At 43.0% G+C, this 25,878-nt stretch overlaps 1 protein-coding gene across 1 annotated transcript in view; it reads right to left on the bottom strand.

The window, feature by feature from the left end:
• TBXAS1 (thromboxane A synthase 1) overlaps positions 1–25,878 on the bottom strand; it is a 132,280-nt gene that overhangs the window by 94,409 nt on the left and 11,993 nt on the right. The window contains exons 2-3 of the mRNA XM_081038536.1: positions 7,172–7,265; positions 4,339–4,391 (exon numbers count right to left, since the gene is read on the bottom strand). Coding sequence (XP_080894662.1) covers positions 4,339–4,391; positions 7,172–7,265 — 147 coding nt within the window. The remainder of the gene's footprint in view (positions 1–4,338; positions 4,392–7,171; positions 7,266–25,878) is intronic.

Here is a 25,878-nt window from a genome sequence, read left to right as displayed (position 1 = left end):
TCTGAGAAGTTAAAGGTCCAAGGTGTTCTGAGTAGTTAAAGGTCCAAGGTGGGAGTCAGTTTTCCTTCCTTCTGTATACTCATTGGTACTTTGAATTATGTACAATGTGCATATTTACCGACTTATAGCTTAATGTTCTGGCGAGAGTATATGAGATCAGTCAACAAATCTGGCTTGATGAAGGGATGCAGGAATCAAGTACCATTAATCAAATGGAGGGGCATAGGTGATGGACATCAGGAAGCATGAAAGTCAAATTCAACAAAAGGGAGATAAGTTTATACTAGAAATCAAGACTAAAGTGATGGGAGAGCAAGAAGAAATGGAGATGATGCTAAATAAAAGAGTAACTGCAGAGCTTTCACTTAAAAAGACAGATGAGAGTGAGCTGAACTTAGGGTGCTTGTAAGTATTTATAATTAATTAATAGTAATGGCATAATAAAGGCTTGTCATCCACTGGATTAGCAAGTCAGTTACAAATTGGACGGGGTATAAACTTGATCCTGTTTATATTCAATCACAAATGTGTGATGATTATGTTGATACTGTTCTTTCAGGGCTTGGGAAGGAATATAAATCCAACTTAGGGCGCATTCTCAGACTGCAGGAGATAACCAGTACTCATTAACTGACTGACGGTTACCTAAAGTGATAAAGCCTTCCTGTCTTCATATTACTGTGTTTCCCTGAAAATAAGACCTAGCCGGACCATCAGCTCTAATGTGTCTTTTGGAGCAATAATTAATGTAAGACTCATTCTTATTTTAATATAATATGGGACCCGGTCTTATTTTAATATAATATAAGACCTTATATAATTAATATGATATGATATGATATGATATGATATGATATGATATGATATGATATGATATGATATGATACTGGGTCTTATATTAATTTTTGCTCCAAAAGACGCATTAGAGCTGATGGTCTGGCTAGGTCTTATTTTCTGGGAAACACAGTGTGTTGCTGAGGGTACTACTGTGCAATTGAAGAGAGTTCTAATCCAATATTACAAATAAAAGCTGTATACGTGTGCATACCAGTCCACCCACTTTACATTCAAGTTCAAAAATGACAGGGACAATGTGTGTAGTTTTATCTGCACACAGCCTGGCAAAGTAGGCTACATAATTAGACATTTGGTAAAGACATTTTGTCATTGGTGGTGGTGGTGATGGTGATGGTGGTGATAATAAACACTAATGTTGTCACCCTTTCATAGCCGAAGGCTTCTCCAGCAATATCTTCCCCTATAGCAGTGACTGGGAGGGAAAATGGGCAAGGAGCCAGTTTCCAGTTTGGGGACCCAAACTCAGACTGAGTTGCTATGATGGCAACTGATAATAAGCATAACTAATCACCATATTTAGCTTTCAGGTCCACATTTCTCCCAACACACTGTTCTGTCCTGTCATTTAAGACACAATGTACCTCTGTATGGAAGTAACAGTGTGGGGTTTTACTTGTCAAATGGTAAATCAATCTATTTCAGTTTTTAAGAGAAACACTCTGGGATTGATAATACTTTCTAAAAAGTAGTCTAAAAATTAATATAATTTAAACCAAATTATTTCCTAAGGGAAGGGTCTTTCGTTGAATGGGAATTCTTGACATTCCCAGTCAATGACACCATTTTGCTTAAATTTAAACAGTAACAGAATAATTTTTAAGTCTGGAAAGGACCTTAAATATAGGCTACTTCAGCCCTTTCATTTTAAAAGATGAACATACTGAGTGTCATCATGATTACAGAGCTCAAACAGTACTTTGAGCTCTCCACCACCATATTCACACGAAATCCAAGGAGTGGACACATTTAAAAAGTCAGCATTTTATGGCTCATCTTTTTTTCTAGAGGAGAAAAAATTGATAGCTTTGTATGAAGAAATTATGTCATCACCTTTCTTCCTTTTTCCTTTTTTTTTTTTGTGGGAACAAAAAGTGGAGAGAATACTGCAATTTCTATCTCTACAACCTCATTTAAAATCATTCTCTTTGATTTAAGTTTTCTTGAAATGAAAAGGATAAATTGTGTTAACTTAGGTAAAGTTGGAGAAAAAGTTGATTGGACATCCTGTTGTCAAGGAAACCAGTTGTTTTTCTCTCTCTCTGTCTCTCTGTCTCTCTCTCTCTCTCTCACACACACACACACACACACACACACACACACACACACACACACACACACGCTCCATGCCCTCACCAGTTAATACAATGCCCTTTAAACTCCTCATCTGAAATTTTAAGATTACTTTAAAATATCCAAGGGCTCTACTCTGAAAATCTGTATAAGAAATATTCAAGAGAAGTGATTCCTAGAATTCAAACTCGAGGAGGCCTTTTTCTAATTCTCGGGAAGCTATCATCATGCTGAGTGCTATGTCTCGGAAATGTACGGGACAGTCTCCAAGGTCAGTGTCAAGTGAACTGCAGAATGAGACTATTGGAAAGAGAAAGCTGGATTGAGAACTTTTACAAAACAATAGAACACCAGAGAAAGAGAAAGGTAAAGTTCAATCCCTTGAGTTTTTATTGCGTAGCTGATATGCTTAAAGTAAGAAGCTATGCACTAAAAAGAGAGAGAGGAGGAAGGAAGGAAGGAAGGAAGGAAGGAAGGAAGGAAGGAAGGAAGGAAGGAAGGAAGGAAGGAAGGAAGGAAGGAAGGAGAAGAAAAGAGAGAGAAAGAAAGAAAAAGGGAAGGAAGGAAGGAAGGAAGAAAGGAAGGAAGGGGAAGGGAGGGGAGGAGAGGGGAAGAAAGTGAAGACAGAACTAAAAGGGATCTTAGAGAGTGAGGTAGCGTTGCTTATTAATGAAAGATATGCACCGTCTCCCTGCCCTTCTAGCTGAAGAATATACCCCCCTGTTCCATCAGAGTCGGGTTTGGCCACGTGACTTCCTGCCCTGACTTTGGGTTTAGCCATGTAACTTGGTTTGGCCAATGGGATGTAAGCTGACATGATGCAGCAGAAACTTGAAATATTCTTGTGCTGTTTGCCTTCATCATGAGAACAGCCTGCCCCAACCTACCTGCTGTTCCAAGGAGGATGAGAGATACATGGAGCAGAGCTACCCCACCTGAGGCCAGCGTAGATGAGCCACCTCGCCAGCTGACCTCCAGATGCGCCAGGAAGCCCAGCTGAGCTTCCCAGCCAAGGGTGGCTTAGATCAGTCAATCCCAGCCAACCCTCAGACACGTAATAATTTGTTGTTTAAGTCACTGCATTTTAGAGTAGTTTGTTATACAGCAATGCAAACTAATATGGAGAACATCTAGTATGACATCTTAATTGATTATTTTTGTAGGGTCACATAGCAAACTACAGAGCGGTTAGAAGAACTTGGCCAAAACTGTGGGTCTCCTGGGTAGGGCTATTTCCACAAAGAATACAAGTCAGTCCCTTTCAACAATCACCACTGGAAAAACAATGCTATGATTGAAGCCACTGGCCCCCATCGGGCTGTACTTTAGGAACACAACAGAACTTGACTGCACCTAAAAAAATTTTCACCGACCTAGAGGTCTGGAAAAGAGCTACTGAAAAATCACTCAGTGGCTGAGGGGAAGCCATGTGAAACCAGACTGAAATGATTAGGACATATTGAGAATCAATATGAGGCATGTCTGTGACATCTTGAGTAGGGTGAATCGTCTGGACTTGGGTTTCTTCACCAGATTCTGGAATTTTATTTGTTTTAAAAAGGTGGGCAGAGAGCATGCTCTGAAGCATAAAAGGGAAAAATAAAGGGAAAATCTATATTACATGACATGGCTGAAAACTAGGGTGACCGTATATCCCAGTATATCCAGGACAGTCTTAGTTTCCATTTTTGTCCTGGGGTAATTATTAATAGCACCCTGTTTCACTTTGAAAAGTGTACTTGAATGATGATATTGTCATAGAGCTGACTGTACATTTTGCCCATAGAGTTGAACAGAATAGGTCCAAGTAGGGTTTAGGTAAGTTCCTGGGGAAAGACCTGTCATGGGTCATCAAGGCAAATTAGACCAAGGCTTGGAGGGCCACCGTGTCCCATGCAGCACACCCGTGTGTACCCTTTGTGGTGAGAGATAGTGAGGAAACCCATGGCCTAACCCAGCTGGTCAGGGTTTTAGGGGCTGGGACGTGTTGCTGTTTCAGGCTACCACGGTGTCCCCTTGGGCAACCCTGGGGTCCTTTCTAGGCGGCCCCATCTGTCCTTCCAGGCACTCTCTGTGTGAATCCTCAGAAGATAGAAACACATGCAACATTCCCATCTCGCCATTACCTCCACATCAATTCAACACACACAATTCAAAATATATGGTAGAAGAACAGAGTTTCTCTCTTACCCACATAGAGGTCCGTATAGCTTTCTGAGCTCCATTTGGCTTTCCCAGAAACCCTGCAGGAAATACAGCACTACAGTAAGAATACAATTAAGCAAAATTTCAAGTATTCAAACTTATTCAGAAGAAAGTCTGGAACAGTGAGAACACAATTACATAAACAATAAAAAAAAAAGAATTGAAGTGATATTGCTTTCAAGTACTTTGGAGTATTAGAATAAACTAACAGCTTTAAAAAATATAGATTGCCATGGAAAAGTCTCAGTCAGCTCTGCTTTAATGGACAGGAGAGATTATCTGTACTCCAACTATGTGTGTATAATTGCTGCTAAAATGTTTGAAAACGGTTTGCTTTCTCAACTATGTTAACATTCCCCTCTGCAATTTGATTTATATTATTATTATTTTTGGCAAAGCCTCTTTTCACAGCCACTATATGTGTAAACGTCTGCTAAGTCTATCCAAATTAGCACAAATTCCAAATTATCATGATCCAAGTTAAATTTTAACTAAAATCAACATATTCAGAACCTAAGATCCTTAGAGCAACTTTATATAGGACAAAACACTAGGCACAATTTGTAGTGGGAAAGGAGTGGGCCTGAAGATACACATGGGGCAGAGGGTCAGAAAATGCTAGACTCCCTGTGTTGTGGGGATGGAATATGTGTGCAGATACATGCAATACACAGGGATTGTAAGGGGGAAGGGGTGGAAATTGCTAGATCCATTGTATTGTGAGACTGAAGGGTACATGAAAATGCATACTGGTTGGGATGGAGGTGAGGGAGTGGAAAGTGCTAGTCTTGCGTTGTGGGAATGGAGTATACAGGCAGGTATAGAAGGGGTGGGTGAGTGTACCGTTGGGGGAGCAGAAGAGATGGATGTCCTTGATTGGACATATATCCCATTCTCATTAAATCTACTTTCACAGCCTAAGCTTGCCATCTATCAAGGCAAACTTATATGAATATAAAAATAGTCACTGAAATGACTATGTTCTGGAAAGAACTTGGCAGGGTTTGTACATACAAGGATGACGAACTGAAAAGGAGCATATGTGGAAACCATCCAGAGGCAGGAGGAGCGCAGTGTTCTCCTCACATCGACAGTTAGACTGTTTTCCTCAAAATGTTAATATATCAAAACTTAATTACTCAACAGAACGCAACTGATCGTTTCTCCCCAGAAATACGTGAAATTTATTTACTTTAATTTCCTCTCTGGTTTGTTGTTCTATTTTGACACTTAGAAATTTCTTCGCACTTGCTTCAAGGGTTTCACAGGAAGCCTGGATGAGATAACTGTGGGTTTAAAGTTGTGAACTAGCCACCCCAGAGACAGAGCTGTGAGAAGAAAGTGTTTTTAAAACGCTAGGAAGAAAAAAACAACAGCAATAAAGAGTGAAAAGGGGGGCTGGACAGAGAAAGGGACAGAAAGGAATAGAGAAGCAACTGAGGAGGTGGAGAAGAAAGGACAGAAATAGCTAACGATTTTCTATCTGGTACCAAGGGCCAGCCTTTCCGGGGCAGGGGTGGGGGAAATCCTAGAGAGAGCTTCATGGGACGTTATCGGGATTGGCCCCAATTTAGTCCTTCCTGCCTTTGTTTGGCTTAGTGGCTCTAAACATGCTGGATCTGTTGGCTCCTGATGTTGGGTCTGGTGACAGCACCCCATGAGTTAGCAGAATAAATCATCTGGCTTCTGAGAAAACCCAATGTGAGAGGGAAAAATGGCCTGAGAAGATAGAGTCCTGGGCTGTATCTACAAATGCCTGCTGGACATTTGCACTTTGCATGTCACTCTCACAAATCAAACGCATCTCCCTGAACCAGCTTCCCTCCGGACCTTTTATTTCTGTCAACTCATGGCCATTCTCCCTGTTCCCCAGGCTCCAAAGTTTAGAGGCACATTCAACTCATCTTGCCTTGAACTCTCTACACCTAATTAATCACGAAAGGTGCTTCTCTTTTAATTCTCCTCACCACCCTGCCAGGTCTTTACTACTTCACACTTAGACTTCAGTAACAACGAGATTCTACAGACCTAACCCCTAAATTCTCTCCCTCATAGAGTAATCTTCCACTTCGCCGACACTCTCCTCATAAATGATAGTACACGAATAGTTCTTCATTTGCCTTTCTAGACTGTGAAGCATCTGGTATCTCTCTCTCTCTCTCTCTCTCTCTCTCTCTCTCTCTCTCTCTCTCTCTCTCTCTCTCCACTCTCTTTCTCAGCTGCATTCCTTGTGTTCCCCAATCTTTGGTTTCCCGTCACTCCAGGCTGCTTACCAAGCTGTGTGCTGGTTCTCATGTAGGTGCAGTCACACACATTGTCACTCCCCACCTGATTTGTGTATCCTTGTCTTTGTGTCTGTGGCTCCTACAGGACCCCTTTCTCCAGGAAGTTCTCCAGGATGATTCTAGCCCTGACAAATCTCCCTCTCCTCTGAAGGACAACCACCCAATCTAGTGCTAGAATATATCCCATCTGGTGTTGTCCACCATTATTTGACGTGGGCCCCTGAGGACAGCAGTAACTTCTAATTCTTCTGCATTCCAGGGTCTGGCACATTTAGACAATCAATAAATGGGTTTTTTAGTTGAATGGATGATTGAATGGATGACAGGATTCAATCTATATTGAGGAGTGATAAGTGATGGATCATTGTCATCACATAAGAATTCACTCAAGTAGAGGAAAGCTTGTTACATAACGCCTTCACATACAGACCACCCCAGGTGTAGGTGACTGAGATGGGAGCAATGTCTCATGGGTAAAACTGCCCTGGGCTCAGCATATCTCATACTGGAAGGCAATGGAGGACAGCCCTTACCTGACGGAAAAAGGTCAAGTTTCCAATAAAAGGAGAAGGCTTGGGATGTCTGATGCCCAACTTCTCCAGTCTTGAAAATGCTGACGTGGAGTACCTGAGGGGAAGAGCACATTTTCAAAACAGAGAAACTGAAGTTTGCCTTCACGCTTTTGGCCCTATAAGGAATCTGAATTATTGAGTTCTCCAGAGATAAAGGTAAAAGACGATTCCAGTTGACAACGTCTTAGGACTAGTGAGGTAGAGGCCAATGGAGGAGTGAGTAGCATAGAGCTCAATAAATTCCTCCTGATGGAGCAACAGGCTAGAGATTAAGGCATCCTAAAATCTCACAGTTAGAAGACAACTTCGAGACGATGTCGTCCAAATGCCCCTTCCCCACCTACAATGTCCATCAATAAATTGTGTTTTAGAACACGCTTCTGCTCCAGTTCAGCTCCTTTGCCTGAAAGCCTGCCATGAACAATTGTCTCAGAAGGCCAGGGGCAAAAATAACAACAGCAAAAAATAAGCTCCCTGTGCTGATTTGTGTATTTTCTTGGCCAAAATTGACCGCTGCACGTAATTTGTCCCTCATCACATTCCATAGCCTAATAGAGGGAAAAAAAATAGGGAGGGTACACACCATGGAGACAAGACCTCATCACCAACCGCTTAAAACCTCTTTCTGTCTTTGTTTTCCCGGCCTACAACCATATGGGAAGCATATTTTCTTAACCAAAAATCAGGAAATGTGGCCCGACAGATTTCGGTGCCACTTTCCAGGAGAAAGCGGCAGTCTGAGAAGTGCAGTGTGGCTGTCAAAACATTGGAATTACTAGGGAATTTCAACAGTTTATGGGAACAGAGGGATAACACAGTGAAAGTCAGAACTGGCTTAGAAAAACCTGGACATATGGCTGAAATCCCTAATCAGCCAGCTAATTAGGTCAAAAGTTCAGTTAGTTCAGAAAAATTAATGAGTCAAACTGGGTGTTTAGCATCATGCAGAGATCAGCCAAATCTTAATTTAGGAAAAAGAAAAAATACAGAGAGTATCAATACAGCCAGGCTTCATAGCAGTATGGGAAGTTTAAAAAAAAGAACCACTGCTGTAAGAATCACTCACTTATCATTAGAAAGATGAAAGGGTTGCTATAGTCTTTGACCTTCCCCTTTTCCACCTGCAGTCCAATCAGGAGCAGTTAAAATAAGGACTTTTCATCGCGTGCTCAGCGCTTTTAAAGTGCCCACTTGGTTTCTGCCAAACCAAGCCAGGGCAGAAAGGGAAGGACCTTTCCCCTTCCAGCTCTCATGACTGAAGTTTCCACCGCATGGCTGCATAATCAGGTTTGAATGAATCCCCAGGACATCACATTTAAGTCCATGTTCAAGTGTAATTACAAACCATACTCAAGAGCCACGTGCGAATTATATGGATTAGTCATACTCACATTCCTCTTCATTAGCGTGTGTACGACAGGTTGACAGCACAGGGTGTAAAAGTTACTCTTTCAAGTAGTCTCTGATATTTTAACTAACTTTCCTCACACCTAAGAGGAAAGACCAAAGGGGACTTACCAGTACACTCAACACTTCCCTCAACATCTCAGATCTGGTTTCTAGGTTCATTTCTTCATTCGTTTTTGTGAATTATTTTCTAAATGTAATCTCTAATGGGTAGAAAGAAATATGTCATCTTAGGCCACGTAATTACATCTTAATTTTGTAATTAGATGTCTTGATTGTCTAATTAAAGGACAAGAAGTCTGCACCTAATTACACATGCTAATTGTTATGCAAGTCCATGCCCTAATTATGTAACTCCACTTACAAAAAATACTGCTTGTGTGTCCCTGCACAAAATTCAGACATTTTCAAACATATGGCATCAACAGAGAATGTTCTGGACACAACCATAACTTTCACTTTGCAGCCTAGACTCAAGTATAAAACTTGGGTGTCTTCAGCTAGGAATTGGTCAAATGTTGCCATCAGTAACTACAATCCTTGCACCAAAACCAGCAGGGAGAGATCACTGTCACCAGACTTTGAGGCAAAATTGCAAAGTGGGTTTCATTTGTCTTGCTCTCACTTCCTTCTCTGCACACTTGTTTCATATACTCTGAGCCCAGGATCCCGCTGTCTCTCTCAACAGGCTCTTAACCCCAGGAGTTAGGGGTTGAATTATATCACTCCAAAACAGATAAGTTGAAGTCCTGACCCCCAGTACCTCACAATATGACCTTATTTGGACATAGGGTGGTTACAGATGTAATTAGTTAAGATGAAGTCATGCTGAAGTAGAATGGGCCCCTAATCCATCTGTTATGACTGGTGTCCTTCTAAGAAAGTGGCCACCTGAAGACATGGAAACACAGGAGAATGCCAGATGATGGCAAAGGTAGAGACTGGAGTGATGGAGCTGCAGGCCAGGGAACAAAGATCATCCACAAACCACTGGAAGCTGGGAAGAGGCAAGGAAGGGTGTCCTCTCCCGGTTACAGAGGCCCTGTAGACACCTTGGTTTCTAGAGACTGGAGCTAGAGACTTCCAGTTTCCAGAACTGTGAGACAACACATTCTGGTGTTTTAAGCCCAGTGTGTGGTACTTTGTTATGGAAGCCCTAGGAAACTGATAGACCAGGAATACCCAGGAATGAGTTTTAAAGAGTCAAGGAAAAATGTTTTGGGGAAAAAAATTTTCTTCTGGTACTTCAAAAATTGTCATTGTGAGAGAAATTTGCTATTTTTCAATGTCAGAATGTGCCATCAGGGGCGGCTGGATGGCTCAGTTGGTTAGAGCACGAGCTCTCAATGACAAGGTTGCCAGTTCGATTCCCGCATGGGATGGTGGGCTGTGCCCCCTGCAACTAAAGATTGAAAAACAATGACTGGACTTGGAGCTGATGGGTCCTGGAGAAACACACTGTTCCCCAATATTCCCCAATAAAATTTTTTTTAAAAAGTGCCATCAATTCCTGTGCCATCAAAAAAGTGCAGGTGGCCGAGGATGGTACTGGGCAAAGCAGGCAATATGCAACCATCATGCAGCCACCATCTTGTCATATTTAGAATAGCTTCCCTTTGATGGGAATTAATACAAATGTCTGGTAAAATTAAGAATATGGACATCTATTATTGTTTGCATTAAGGATACTTAAGTTGGAAAATGGCAACAGAAAGTATATGTAGTAGCTTCAGACAGCATTCTTTGGTTTTACTTTGTCAACAAACGCAGTCATTTACCGCTACAGGACACAAATCCTGCAGTGCCAGGGATGTACCTTACACTGTCCATTCTCAAAACAAATTGCACCATGTGGATCATTTTCAAAATAATATTTGATTTTTAAAGCCTAGAAATTCCCCCAACATTTCATTTTCCCCAAGGCAAAGCCCTCGATGCACTCAGCAAGAGTGGCCAGTCCGTTATTCAGCCACTGAAGCCACTTGTGATAAATTGGGAGATATTTTGACGAATCGTGTATTAAAGAGATGGTCAAGCTGATTGAGGTTTGGAGCAAAAGAAGAAAACAGTGAAATGAGGGGCCTGCCTTTCAAGATTTCCCTCGCTGCATATTTTAAGCAGTCATAGAGGAGCTGGTTTTACTCTCGTGTGCCTCTGGAAACCGGTTCATTCATTGTGTCTTCACCACCACTATCAGAGAATTCCAAGTTGGTGAGATGCTTCGCGAAATATCAGAGGCGGTTGATGTTTTTGACATGGTGAAAGATTTCTTTGGCAAATAACACCTCTCCTGGGATAAAAACTCATGATGCTTAAAGAACAGGTGAAACCTGGTCATGCCAGGTAACTCACCTGTCCTGCTATTTGGAAAAGAAATCCCCGTTTTCATGGTTACCCTACATGGCAACTCGCAATATGAACAGCTATCAAAGGTTTAGCCAGTAATTCCATAAAAAGTAGCCACATCAGAAACTATTAGAAAGAAAGCCGTAAATTGTTGCCTTTTTAAAAGGTTTTATGACGTGGGAGCAGTCCATAAGGTTTGCTCACTTTCCAGAAGACAAATCTTGAAATGCTTGACAGAAATTTGGACAAAAAAAGCTAAAACTATCAGGGAGAAAGCCTACTCTCATTTTATTGTAATTCTTTCTAGTTTTTATACTCTATTTTTTATGTTTGAGATCATAGTTTCTATAATTTTTTTCTATTTGTATTTTTTCTATATTTCTATTTTTTTCATTTAGCATAAGGAGAAAACTCCATGTCCTTAATCCTTTATGCATATTATTTTTGTGGCTGTATAATATTCCTCTTGTGGAGATACCATAATTTACTAAACTGTTCTGATTGTTAAATATTTAGGGTGTATTCAATATTTTTTTTTTACTAATTTAAGTTGTGCTACTACAATGAACATCTCTCTGCAACAAATTTTTCTAGCACTATAAACTTTTCCAGACCTGAAATCCATGAGTCACTGGTTTTAAATGTTTGTATACATGCCAAATTGCTTTCCAGAAAGTTTATCCCAGTTAGCCCCACTGTCAGCTATCCATTTCACCAAACACTCTCATAAAATTTTTCCCTAATTTTGTAAACACATCAATGTATCTGGACGTCTGCATTTCTTCCTTACTCCAGAGAGAGAACTTTTCTTTGCCATCCCTTTTTCTCCAATTTCAAAAATATTTCCCAACTTCGGGTTATTCTTTCTTTTGTTCTCCTCATTTCCACCACAGTTATCTCGGTGGCAGGCAGAATTGTGCGACTCCAATTGGTTCAAGAATTAGTTGGAAAATGAGCAGTCACTGATAGATGACTGCAAGCTGACTCCAGGCACGTTTGGGCAGGAAAAAGAAGGTAAGCAAATGGTTCTGAACTAACTAACTAACAGCCTCGTTGATTTTAGGTTGTATTTTCTTCTTTTTCCTTGCCCTATTTCCACCCACCCCCCAACCACAACTAGAGAAACTGTAAGCATAGAAATTGCTTCAATTGTGCTTCAAGGCAGGAATTCCTTGGAAACAGAGTTTCTAGGCAAGGTCACCTCCGTTCCCCTTGTAGGACCTCATCTCTGTTTTAGTATCCTCATCCTTACGTGCAGGGCCTTTTCCTGTGACCAGTTCCCTCCAAACCTTGCTCTTACTTGCCCTCAGGGCTGGAAATCATCTGGTGTGCATTCACATATGTGGATTGGTAGTGTTCATGTGTACGAACACCAGTTGTTTTTTATGCCAATCTTGTCATCAGTGATCCTGCTAAACTTTCTTATTAGTTCTACTGGTTTACATGTGGAATCTCTTTGATGTCTTGTGCTGACAATTTTATGCAAATAACATCAGTTTGTTCTCCTAATCTTTTTATCTCACTTTTTATTCTCTTCTTACATTGGCTGGGACCTCTAGTACAATATTTAAAGGAAGCCGTAAAAGAAAGCATCTTATTCACATTCCTGACCCTGTGGAAATGCGTCTAATGTTTCAAATTTAAGTGTGAGATTTTGCTGTAGTTTTTTGATAGGTATCCTTTATTGGGTTACGGACCTTTCCTTGTAGTCCTAGTTGGCTTAGAAAAGTTTTTCTTGATTAGTCTTGCTATTGGCTTGTCTGTTTTATTAATCTTTTCAAAGCATCAACTTTTGCTTTTGTTAATTATTTCTAACTTTTTTGTTTTCTATTTCATTAATTTAAGCTCATTTTTATTATCGCCTTCCTTTTATTTTCTTTTAGCTTCTTAACAATTTAGCTCATTTATTTTCAATATTATTGCATTTTTAATGAATGCATTTAAGGCTAAAATCTCCCTCTAATTACTTCTTTAGCTGCATGTCATACCTTTTAAAATGTAGTGCTTCCAGTGTTCTGTTTTGTTCTAATAGAAAACTTTTGAATATAAAATGTGCTAAAGAGTTGATTCAATAACATCTCATAATGGTGACACATGATATTTTTGTATCATTATGAATTTAAATATTTTTGTATGTTTTGGTCCATTGCAATTATTATTTATCAAACTGTCCCATCTTTGGCTAGTTGAGTGCATAGCAGGTTGTTCCTGAGTACTTTTGACAAAACAGATTCCTTACTTTCTTAAATGATAAGATGTGCCAAGGTTCATCTTGTACATTTCTTGCCCCATCTTAGATCAGCCATTTTTCAAAGGAGTCCTGGTTCCTTTTTGTGGAACATGGCATCTAGGGTCCATAAAAGGAGGAAGACTTTTTCCGCATGTCTTGGTGATACTTCACACTACTACAATTTGATTCTTCAACCGTGTGAATCCCTATTCAAAAACTTAAATAGATTTTCAACCTTGTTAATTGAATCCTTTGTAATTCAAATTATTCTAAATGTGTCGTGGTCCCTTACGTAAAAGATCAATATGGTGAATCCTACCCAGAAAGTGAAGGAATTCTTTTAAGTACACTAATCTTTCCCAACGGTATTAGTTTCCTATTGCTGTTATAACCCATCACCACAAACTTAGTGGCTTAAAACAGCACAATTTATTATTGTATGGTTCTGAAAGCCAGAAGTTCAAAATCAGTCTTGTTAGTCTAAAGTTGAGGGTCAGTAGCAATGGTTCCTTCTGGAGGACGTAGGGGAGTATCAATTCTTTGTTCCTTGGCTTAGGGCTACCTCACTCCAATCTCTGCTTCCAGGCTATTGCATCATCTTTTGTGACCGGCTCCTCTGGAGTCCCTCTTCTAAGGACCCTATGATTACATTTAGGGCCCACCCAGGTAATCCAGGACACTTTATGTATCTCAAAAACCTGAATTACATCTTTAGAGTCCCTTTTGCCATAGAAAGTGGCATTCAGAGGTTCCAGGGATTGGGATGTGAACATCTTTGGGGGCCACTATTAAGTTATCACACCAACTTATATTGGATATAGATCCTGATTTTATTTTGGAGTATGCCTGAAAAGGAGAAGTGTCTACAGTGGGGAGTGTGAGATTGTCAGAGCTTCCTGTGTAGGGAGAACTGGATGGTACAGCTGCTGGAGGGTGGGAAGCAGGCAAGCCCAGAGCACAAATAATACCCAGCCTCTGCCTCAGGCACCGCTGGACCGGGCTTTGATGGCCCTACCATCTACATAGCCAGCAGGAAAGTATTTTAAAGAAAATACTACAATTAAAAAATAATAATAAGTCATCCACTTGATGGTTGTTATAGTGCAGAGAGTTAACTAAGTTTTCCATTTTATCCCAACTTTTCAGGGCAGGAGAGTCAATAAATCTCAATTGATATCAAGGCATTAATCGTCTAAATTCAGTCATTTGTATAGCATCTCTGTAATTTTTGCTGTATCTGCAAATCGCTGGTGCTATTTTACTTCCAGTTTCCTTTGAATAACCTTAAATGCATTTATTTTAAAAGCAAACTTCATGTCGCTTCATAAGCAAAAACCACTACCACTTCCATACATAAAAACTAATGGTAAAATAAACACTTTACAACAGAAAATTTTAAAAGCCCGTGGACCCTCTAGAATGATGTCCCCTGTCACAGGTGGTCCATAGGCCACTGCTGGGAAGAAGTGGCTTTTGAGGATGGTAAAGCAGGTTACATTTTAACACGTGCCCTGCCTGGGTGTCCCTGGTTTGGCTGACAGTTTAACACCGTGGCCAGGGGCTGAGGGAGGAATCTCAGTCCTCTCTCAGTGGAAAATTAGATCAAATGAATCTCATTGTCTTTTATTTCCTATCTCAGAACTAAAGAGAGCTGGTCTGCACTTGACATTGGATTTATTCCAAACTATGACAGTTTCCCCTCACGAAAGGGAGCAGGCCTAGTAGTGAAGTCCTTTATCGAGGTTAGGGCTAATGTTAAACAACATGTCACAAATGGAGGCAGTCATTGGGTTGACACGTATTCATTCCATGGCTCCTACATGCCAGGCAAGGTGCTGGGTGCCAGGGACGCTGCAGTGACGTGGCAAGTACAGGCCTAGTGGGCCAGACAGACCGTCACCGGCTAATGACAAGCAGTTAGGCATTTCTGTTCTGATCCTTGTAGCAAAGAAGCATCACGTGTCAGGAGCTGTGCCAATTAAAATGTGATGCTTTGTGTTTTGATCACTTAAGAGCACTTTCTCTAACTATTGGATGGTATTTGTTGAACCCGAAAAAACAAAAATAGCAAGTGGTCCTTATGCTTTTGATCCCTCCCACCCACCCACCCCCGGCCCAGGTCAGTTTCCAAAAAAAAAGAAAAAAAATCAGGGCCCTCCAAAGAGGACCCATCTCCAGAAAACATTAAACTGAGGACAGAGATGTTAAAGCTGGTATGATAAACAAAGCTGTGTCACCCATAGCCCATGAAGGCAACTAGAAGAGGCTATTGCCTTGAAAGGGCTGGTGTCCCAGGAGGTCCAAGGAAGACAGGGCACAACGGGGGATAGGGAGAATGTTCACATGGGAGGAAACGCTGTGTACCTGCCTTAAGCCCAGTGTGCTCTGCTTTCTCGGGTATGCTTTCCAATGCCCGTCCTGCCCCCAAGAAAACCAATTAATATATTGTGGGACTCTGGGCAGCAAAAGGTGCAGAGTTGGAGTTGGTGGTTAAGAAAAGGGCTCAGAGTGAGGCCCAGAGCTAGGCCCGGCCTCAGCCTTTGTTCCCCAATTCTCTGGCACATCACACAGTTGGTCACAGAAACATTCTGGGAGCGTGCCTCGCCCTTTTGTGCTCGTGAGAATTAGAGAAGAAGGATGAAGGTAGAGAAAAGAGCAGTTTCCCAATACGAGTATGAATACACATACAACTCGTCTTTCTATTTCAAAAATAGAACAAAGCTCAATTGAATTACGTCAGAAAACCGGTTAAGTGGCTGATATTTACAAAACCCTTCTGGTTTTTTTTAAAAAGTATTTGACTGAATTTAACTAGACTGAGCTCCCTGCACCCCTCCACCGGAGAAACCAATGACATACATAAATGCAGCATAAAACCTTCCCCCAGAACCTCTCTTCTGGGATGGAGAGGAGGAAATAAAGAGTAACGGCTTAGTGCACTTAAAAATATATTTATAATACATATTTTAAAATAAAATATATTTAAATTATAGTACATTTACAGTTAGAAGTTTAAATACAAAAATATTTCAATAGAATTGTATATGTTTATGTATTTTTAAATGAAAAGCTGCCTCTTGTATCTGGACCGTGATTCCTTGTGTCAGGGAAGCCCCTGCCTCAGCCTGCTTGTCCCAGGAGCTGGAGAATTTGGCCCTTGAGAGGGAAACAGCAAGCCCCAGAATTTCTTACAAACTCCCTTCAAGTAAGAATCTAGCTTCTGTGGACTTCTGTCTTCCGCGTTCTGCATCTGTGCCTATGAGAATGAGGTTTTCATCAGAGAGCCACAGGCACCTTCTGGGTTCTAGAGACACAAGTCACCCAAGACGCATTTTTGCAGAGGCGGGAAAAATAACTAGGTTGCCCCAGATCAGCAGGAGCATTTCCACGAGACAATGAAAAGGACTCTTGCTCCTCCTAGACAGATAAGGGTCCAGGCCAGAGCGTGAGTTCATTTCTGTCTCTCCATCTGCCAATTAGTAGACTGGGCCTCACTGATAATTGTGGTCTCAAGGTAACGGCTTGTTTAAGTAATTGATGGTGTTTGTCCTCACTGGGGAATCTTAGCACATCAAAAGATGTTGAGAAAGCCAAAATTCACCTAGAGCCTGAATTAATCACTTTGTCAAGCACAACAAAGGCTGTCTTGCTTTGCTAATCATCCCAAATGAGGTAGCAACCCCTAGTTAGATAAGGAAACTATGGTGCCTTTAATTAATGTTTCAAAGAGCTCAGACTTGCTTTTTTACTCTCTTTATTTGGACAAGAATGTGGGGAAGTGCATGCAAAGCAGATATTTTCTGCATTTGGCGAGTGCAGGAAGGTGAGACTAAGCTTCACTGAAGTTCCTGGCAAAGGCTCGGGGCGTTAGCTGACCACAAGGTCCATGTGTGTGGTTGTCTGGGCCAGAGGATGTCATTCCTAGCACGTGCCCTTTGGCCTTAGCACTTCCCCTGCCCCAGGCGTGGCTACTGGGAAGCTACTGACCTCCTCACCGCCCCCCAGCAGACCATCTCAGCCTTCCTGGCTGCCACTCTCCAGCCTGCTCTCTGGCTGACTTTCTGATCCTAAATCAAGTCTCATAAGGCTCTCTTCACCAGGCAGCTCAAGCTTCCCCAGCCTCCCAAGAAGTCCTGACTCCCCTTTACCTCTGCCTCCCGCTCCCCTTCCCACCCAGAGCCCCAGACCAGCCTGGCCTTGGCCTGGCATCTGGTCACACTGCAGGCCCCCACCCAGATCATGGAGACCAAGCAGAGCTCTGGGATCCTGGGGGTCCAGAATAGGAGGTTGCACATGGTGTGTTGGTCTGATCCCAGCTGCACAGCCATCGTTAAAAGGATTTGGACACCCCTCAGGCGACTTGGTTGCCAATGAGCAGGGAAGCCGCTCAGTTCAGTTCAGCGATACTTACAGAGTGTGCATACCATCCAACGGGTGAGGAAGACACATCCCGACTCCCAGAGACTATCCTATGGAAAACGAGTAGGGGAACCTGGGATTTCTCTTGAACGTGGGGAAGCCCTGACAACTGCCTTCCATATACTTCTTATCTTACCTAGTACTTCCCGCGGCTTCTAAGTTGGTCACCAATTAGAAACGTCAGTGCCACTTTTTTTTTTAATCAATCCTCGTCTGCAATCAATCCTCGAGTGACGCCAATTCTGCTTTCAAAACACCTTGTTCTTTTCCTTACTTCTAACTGGCACTGCCCTACATCATGCCATTATGGTCTCTTCCCTATGCGTGGACTCTTCGGTAGTTTCCTGAACTGGCCTCCCAGCCTCCAGCATCTCTCCTCATCCACCAATCTGCATTCACACCAGTGCCAGCAGAATCTTGCTAACATGCAATACTGACCATGTGGCCTGGTTCAGAATACTTCGTCGCCTCCATGGTACTTTTAGACCAAACTCTAAACTCCTTTGTTTAGTTCAGAGGGTCTTTGATGATCTCGCCCAGCCTGACTCCATGTTCCACAGCTTTAGACTCCAGTAACCCTGCAGGACTTGGTCGGCCAGCTTGTTTTGCTCTTCCAGGCTTTTACCCAGGCTCTTCTCTAAGGGGAGGCAAGTGAGGCCTCCAGAGACCATAAGTTAAGGAGGCGCTCACTCTCTGGGGTGCGCAAGTGCTGGCCCTGCTCTTGCATGACCCTGAGCGTGCGTGCCTCCTTAAATCTTATAACCCCAGGTGTTTGCCTACCTCACACTGGTCCCAGTTTTCTCTTTTCTCTGCCTGGTTTGTCCACCCCGTTTCTCCACCTGGCAAGCCCTGATCCTTCTTCCGGCTTCTGCGGAAGGGCTCCCAACTGCAGGACCCCACCCAGACTGTCCTAGGCACATGAAGACGGTTCCTTGGCCACTGGCTCCCTAATGCCGAGGGACTGCAAGCGAAGAGCAGGAGAACTCAGTGTATTGTTTGTAGGCATATAATCCTGCCTAAGTTCCTTATTTACTGTACCTGGTTCTGTTTCCATCCCGTGGGCTTAGTCATCTGTCGTTAATCCTTTTGTTTTTATGAAGTCCTTAAAGAACCCTTAGGATGTTGTTGTGAAAGAGACATCTGCCTTGGGTGAACCCCAGCAGCAGTTGAAGCCCTGAGAGGGCACAGTGCCTGGCACCGAGTAGGCACTGACTGTTATTATGCCTCTGTGCCCTGCATAATAATAGCGAACAGTTATGGAATGTTTCCTGGGGGCCAGGAGCTGCTCTAAGGGCTTCAGACATGTTAACTCATTTATTCCTCTCCACACTCTGTGTGCGAGGTGCTGGTAGGATCATCTTCCTTTTGCAGATGGAAAGCAGAGGCTCAGAGAGATTAAGTAACTTGCCTAAGGTCACACAGCAAATGCGCGGCAGAGCTGGCATTCAGACCCAGGCTGTCTGGTTCTGGGAGTCTGTCCTGTGACTCATTTTACATTTGCAGAGCAGCGACTTGCCTGGCACCCAATCTGTCTACAAGACACGAAGGGGGGAAAGCCCTGCTTTGCTCTCTCCTGTGAGTTGAGGACTCTGAGGCCCCTGTGAGAGACAGATGCCATCCACAGGACACTGATATCTCCTGGAGTTCAAGCAATTGATCAGACTAGCCACTGAGTCAGCAGGGCCCCACAACTTGAAACAAGGACAGGTAGATTTAAAGTGAATAAAAATAAAAAATAAAATAAATAAAGGGAAGACCTGGCCTGTGCTAAGAACAGAGGGGCTGCTTTCTTTAGCCAGAGTCACTAGCTCTCTAAGCCGCCAAGGTTGGTACTCGGGGCATTAGATTCCTGTAGTGGGTGCACAGGATGATTCTCATTTCTTTCGTATCTAGCCTAGTAGGCATTCAAAAAAGATTTGCCAGTTGGATTTGGCTATGTCTTCATAAACCCAGCCAATATCTCCCTCTCTACTGCACGTGGACCTGCCCAATAGCCCAGAACAGGCCCGGGAAACCCAATTCTGTCTCCCAGCTTGGCAGATAACTTAAAGAGCGTAGGCAATCAAAATAACACAAGAATATTGGGAGCCTTTCGAAAATATTTCGAAAACGCTACATCTTGTTTGTTATGGTAATACCCAAATCTTTCCGGTGACCTTATTCTTGGCAAGTTCGCTCGTTGGTTTTTGATCACCTCTTAGCTACAGTGATCAACTGTAGGTCCCACGGGAAATTGTATAAAACAAGGTCAAAAGGCAATAGCTCCAGTCAGATGACCAAGAGTCTCAGTGCCCTTTGCTCATTCATCAGTTTGGTTGGTTCTGGCTCCTGCCCCTCTGGGCTCCGGACCAGACGTGCAGACTCACTGAACCCGCCTAGCCTTCCCCTTGGCCAGCCCATCAGGGTGTGGCCTTTTGCCTGCCTCCTGCACTTTATAAAATAATCCCTCGTATAATTACTACCCCTTGTTCTAGCCCGGGCTCACCCCAGCCACGCCTACCACCTCACCTGCGTGTGTTATCTATTTCTGTGTAACAAATGCCTCTAAAACTACAGTGGCTTCAAGCAGCACACATTTGTTACTGCACAGAGTTTGCCAGGGTCTATAATCTGGGAGCGGAATAGCGGGGTGGGGTGGGCTCAGGATATCCCATGAGGTTACAGTCAAGCTGTCAGCTGGGGCTACAGGGACCTAAGACTTGTAGGGCCTGAGAATCCACTTCCATGTCCACCTATGTAGCTGTTGGCAGGTCTTACTCTGTGGGCGTCTCTGGAGGGCTGCTCAGTGGGGGCTGGCTTCCCCTAAACAAACCATCCAAGAGAGACAGCCCAAGATGGAAGCCTCAGTCTTTTATAACCTAACTTGGGAAGTAATATCCTGTGACCTATGCTGTATTCTAATGGTCATACGACTGACCCCGGTACAGTAGGGGAGGGGACTGTGCAAGGGTGTGAATACCAGGGGACAGGGGTCATTTAGGGGCCATCCTGGCGGCTGGCTACCACCTCACCTATGACCCAGTGTGAACAAATTCAAGAACATCTTTCTTCCAAAGTTTCACCTTGGGTTTTTCAAGCTGGTTACTAAGCCTTGTAACGTCTCTAAGCTGTTTCCTCCTGTGATGAGGTATTGAAACACTGAAAAACCTTGCATTTTTCATTGCATGAAGATGTATTTAGTGCCTCCTTGGTGCCAGGCGCTGTGCCAGATGCCGTCATATATCACAGGGAGAATAGATAGGATCCTCTTGGCTTTTACGGGAAAAATAAAATCAGAAAGACTTCAAGCTCGGGTGGAAAAAAATGGATTTAAAGCCTTCAGGACACCATATGGCTAAGAATAGCTAACATTTACTAAGCACTCGCTTTGGGCCAGGCATTGTACCAACACTTTATAAACCTTGTGGCCTCTGTTCTCCACCAACATCCTTGTTATGCCCGTTATACAGATGGGGAAACTGAGACCTAGAGACCAGCCCGCTGGTCAGTGGCCAGGCTGCAGCCCAGGCCTGTTCTGTCTGACCAGCAGGCCTGGGCCTCTAATCAGGCCTCGTGGGTCTGTTCTGGCTCAGCGAGGCTGATGAGGAAAGGAGGTTGCCATCTCTCCTACGGCTGCAATAACCAAGCACCACCAGCTGGGGAATTACAACAGAAGTTGATTCTCTCACAGTTCTGGAGGCCGGAATACAGTCAAGGTGTCAGCAGGGCCAGGCTCTCTCTGAGGCGCTAGCGGAGGGTCCTTCCTTACTCTTCTGAGCTTCTGGGGGTTGCCGTCAATCCTTGGAGTTCCTGGCTGGCGTCTACATCTCTCCAGTCACTGCCCCCATCGTCACGTGGTGTTCTCCCAGCGTCTGTGTCTTCATATCATCTGCACGCTGTGTGTCTCTGAGTCCAAACTTCCCTCTTTTTGTAAGGACGTCAGTCATGGATTAGAGCCCACTCTAATGCAGTATGAACTCATCTGAACTTGGTTATATCTGTAAGGACCCTATTTCCAAATGAATGAGGCCACATTCTGGGGTGCTGAGTGGACATAAATTTGGGGGATGCACTATTCAATGCAATACAGATACCATCAGAGCTGTCTCAACAGCCCCGGAAGAGGCCTAAAGAGAATAACCCACGTGGGTGTATTGAGGGAAGGGGTCTTCCTGACTACCCTGGGGTCAGAGGAGGAAAAATGGAAAGAAAATAACCCTAAGGAAAGAAAACACTCATTCAAACACATTGTTTGCCTGGATCACTCTGAATGTTGTGCTTTGATTTTTATTTTGTCTGTTGGGTTTTGTGGAGTTTTGTTTTGTTGTTGTTGCTATTATGATTATACTAACTAATCTATATTCTAGTTGTTTTAGTCAACACACACTCTTTCTAGCAAAAAAGAAATGAAATTTCGTGGCTGCTTTTGGATTGCCAGAGTACCTTCCTGTTCCGATTCACAAAAGTGTATGACAGGGAGGAGCTTGGAAAGGAGATAAAAGTCACTTTTTCATCTTTGAAAGTTGAATTCCCCCAGTGTAACAGGCCTTGTGATACTGGGTTCCACCCTTTATTCTTTCAGCCAGCACAAAGGGGTGGTTTCTGGAAGGGCAAGACATAATCCTACAATATTGTTTTTTCTTTAATAACCCAGTAGGACTCTAGCACCCGTGAGAATATTTAAAAGAATTCTGGAGCTATTTATCTTTTCATCCATAGCCATTTCTTGGCATAAGAGCATCCATAAATTTACTGCCGAGTGTAGAACAATGAATTTGTCCTAAACAATACAGCTCACGATCTACAAGGATGCCCCCTGGTTATTGTATTTCAGGATATGGTGAACATACTACACTTTCTGCATTCAGGCTTCTTCCAGGCATGGAATCCAAACATCCATTTCTGGTCTTCTAGGCCTCAGAAATACCTTCCCTCAAACCTGCTTTTCCAGACTAGAGTTGGGTCCTTTATGTGGCAGCTGCTCCCTTCACCACCCCATCCCCTAAATCAGTGTTTGCTTTTCTCAGAGTATACTCTAGCCCCATCATCAGTCAACCCCTGACTGCCATCGCTTATTCAGCGAGAAATTCTGGGTGTATCCCCAGGGCCCCTCCCAGGTCCACACTGAGCCCCTACACTGAGCTCCTGCTAGCTCATCACTTCACAGCCAAGACCCATCTTGATCTTCCAGTGTCTCAGCTGGCAAATTCTCCATCAATGTCTATCCTTTTTTCAGAGATCATTGTTTTCATGTACACTAAAAATCCAAATGTCCACGCGCTTTAAGCTTTTGCTTGTTTGTTTGTCCTGTTTCTATCATTGCTTCTTATTTTATTTCGTCCTCTCATTTGTTGCCTCTTTCTGCTTTGCCAGCGATCAGAACCCAAATGGGTGATCTTGGAGCCTGTGGTAGACTGAGTCATTGCTCCCAATTCTTCATGTCCTCCCTGTATCTAAATTCTCCATCACCACCCTTTGGTCTGTGACCTTGAAGTACCTCCATTACAGTGGGTGAAGGCTTCCTCCCCATCCCATTCATGATAGGCTGGAGTACATGACTTGCTTTAATCAAAGGAATATGGGCGGAAGTGACATCAAGCCACTTTCAGGCTGAGGCCTCAAGAGACATTGCTTATTCCTCTTGCATTTCTTACATTCCTATGATCTGTCAGGAATAGAGTTTTCCAGAAGTATCCTGGGCCTCATTATAAACACCTGTGGAGCAGATCTGAACCCCGCTCACAGTCTGGAACAGAGCTACCCACAGACTGTGAGGGAAATATTGTTTGCCAGTGAGTTTGGGATGGTTGTTATACAGCATTATGGTAGTCGTAGCCGACTAATACAGGTCAACTCACTTCACTTCTCTGGACCTTCATTTTCTTATCTTTAAATGAGGCCACTAGATAATAATCAAGGTGGTCAACCTTTTTTGTACCCCTATGCACCCAAGGGCTCAAGAATATACCCAGCAGTAACAGAGACGAAACACACCAGAGTCAAATATGACACAGCACTAAGAAAGAGAAGGATTGGGAAATGTGAATTCCATTTAGACACTAGGGACTTATTGGTGGCCTTGGAGAGAGTTGTGTCGGTGGAAAATAGTGCAGAAGCCCCACTGCAAGGCTGAAGGGTGAATGCGAGGTGAGAAAGAGAGCAACTGTGGAGTCCTCTTTCAAGCCATCTGGCTGGAAAAGGAAGGATGGTGGAGTGATACCTGGGGTAGAACATGTAGTCAAAGAACAGGTAGTTAGCTGGTAAATTGGCTGGTTGGCTGGCTTACTTGTATGTTTTAAGATGGGAGAGAATTGAACTTGCAAGGAAACATCACCAGTGTCGTAGTTAAGGGATAATGAAAGGCTTGGACATGCATGTGCAGGAAACAAAAGGTCTGACTTACGAGAGTAGAACAAGACATATCAGGATTTATTTACTGATTTGATACGCATCATTTACGCTTCGAGTTCTCAAACCCAGGGCAAGGCAAGTGTCAACCAATGAAACAAAGACCAAATGGAAAATAGAATTGTGCTTTTACTGTTCAAATCAAAGGATAAATGTAAATCTTCTCATAGGAAAACTTGAAAATTTTCTGGAAAGCAAATGGTGTTTAAAGCTTGATTTATAAAGCACTTTTCAAGAAAACGACTTTCTTTTATTTTTAAACACTTACAACTAAGAGACAAACAATTGCACCAATGGACCAATCGCAGCAATAATATAAGTTGATGTAAGATTTACTATTTACAAAGGTTCAGGCTTTCTTTCAAGAATACAGGAAGAGGGTGACTGTTCCCGCTTTACCATTGCACTCTGACATGCAGCTGGTATCCCAGACCTTCTTCTTGAAAGAAAAATCCACACTCTTCCTCTCAACTGCCTTCCTTACCAAACACTTCTAAATCTGCTGCATTCTGGCTTCTGTCCTCACCACACCACCAATGACCATCCCCAAATCACTTAAGACTTCTTAGTTGCTAAATCCAATGGGTGTTTTTCTAAACCTCATTTCACTTGATCAGGGTCAAAAGCTACCCAGTGGTAATAAGCCCAAGATCATTCAAAATGAGGCTACCTGTTTAAAGTACAGCTCTTTCAACTTCACTTGAATGCATTCCTGGAGATCATGTGAGAATTCTGGGTGGTGTTTAAAAAAAATTAAATTAAAACCAGAATCTAGCTACCTAGTATCTCTGCAGTTATTGTTGCGTATAAGCCTGTAGTTATTGGATCATAGTAATGATTAAAATTTATTGAACACAAACTGTGCTCAGCCCTTTATGTTTTAAGTCATTTAATCCTCCTGACACACTACAAGGTAGGTACTATTATTATCCCTAGTTTACAGATGGGGAAACTGAGACAGGGATACCTCACAAACTTGCTTAAAGTCACAAAACTAGTCAGGATTTGAATCTGGTTCCAAAGTCCCAGCTTTGGACCATTACGCCAAGTGCAAGAAAGGCAGCCAAGAGTGAAACGTTTTTAGTGTGTTTTTAAAGGCAACGTTGATGACGTGAGGTGTGGCTAGAGTGCTTGAGAGTAGTTTATTTTCCTGAATGGGTTCAACGTCACCTTTGCACTATGATTTTGTTTAGCAATCCTTCCTTCATAAATTGTGCAGAGATGAGCTTTAACCCACAGCCCAGTCTAGCCTGAATTATGAAGACCAAATCTTTTATTAAGATCCAGAGTTCAATTCAATGTAATTTTGTTATATAACAAATGAGGGTGGTGGCTGGTTGCAGTGGCAACCACCCAGGAATGAGTGGAGGTTCTCTATGATAATATTCATTGCAGCAAAGAACAACGAACATGTTTGGGGGGGGGTCTACATATGCTAAGCACCTACCACACGAAATCCTGTATGTGATGTCTTTTAATTCAGTTCGCTTCAACAAATAATTGAGTGCCTGTCACCTGATAGAAATGCATCGAGTGCCCCAGGCACGATCCTGGGCACTTTAGACTAAAGCTGAGTCAAGACCCAATCCTCCCACCTTCCTGACAGGGGGGTCAGGGAAGTGGTGAGAGAGAGAGAAGATGCCAGGTGTGGTGGGGCCAGGAGCACAGGAATGTAGAAGCTCTCACCGGAATGAAGGAAGGAGGACATCCTAGTAGAGGGACGGAAATAGGTGTAAACAGATGGTATGTGGAAGGGACTGTGAGCCCCAGAGAGCAGTGTGCCAGGTGAGGCATGATGGGAGAAAAACATGCAAAGGTGGATGGGACCAGGCCAGAGAGGGCGTCATGTGCCAGGCTAGGGGAACTTCGTTCCCTAAGG

This window comes from Rhinolophus hipposideros (genome assembly GCF_964194185.1).
Source record: "Rhinolophus hipposideros genome assembly, chromosome: 25".
NCBI lineage: Eukaryota > Metazoa > Chordata > Mammalia > Chiroptera > Rhinolophidae > Rhinolophus > Rhinolophus hipposideros.
Note: the sequence above shows the minus strand (reverse complement) of the source record. Positions and strands in the feature narration are given on the sequence as shown.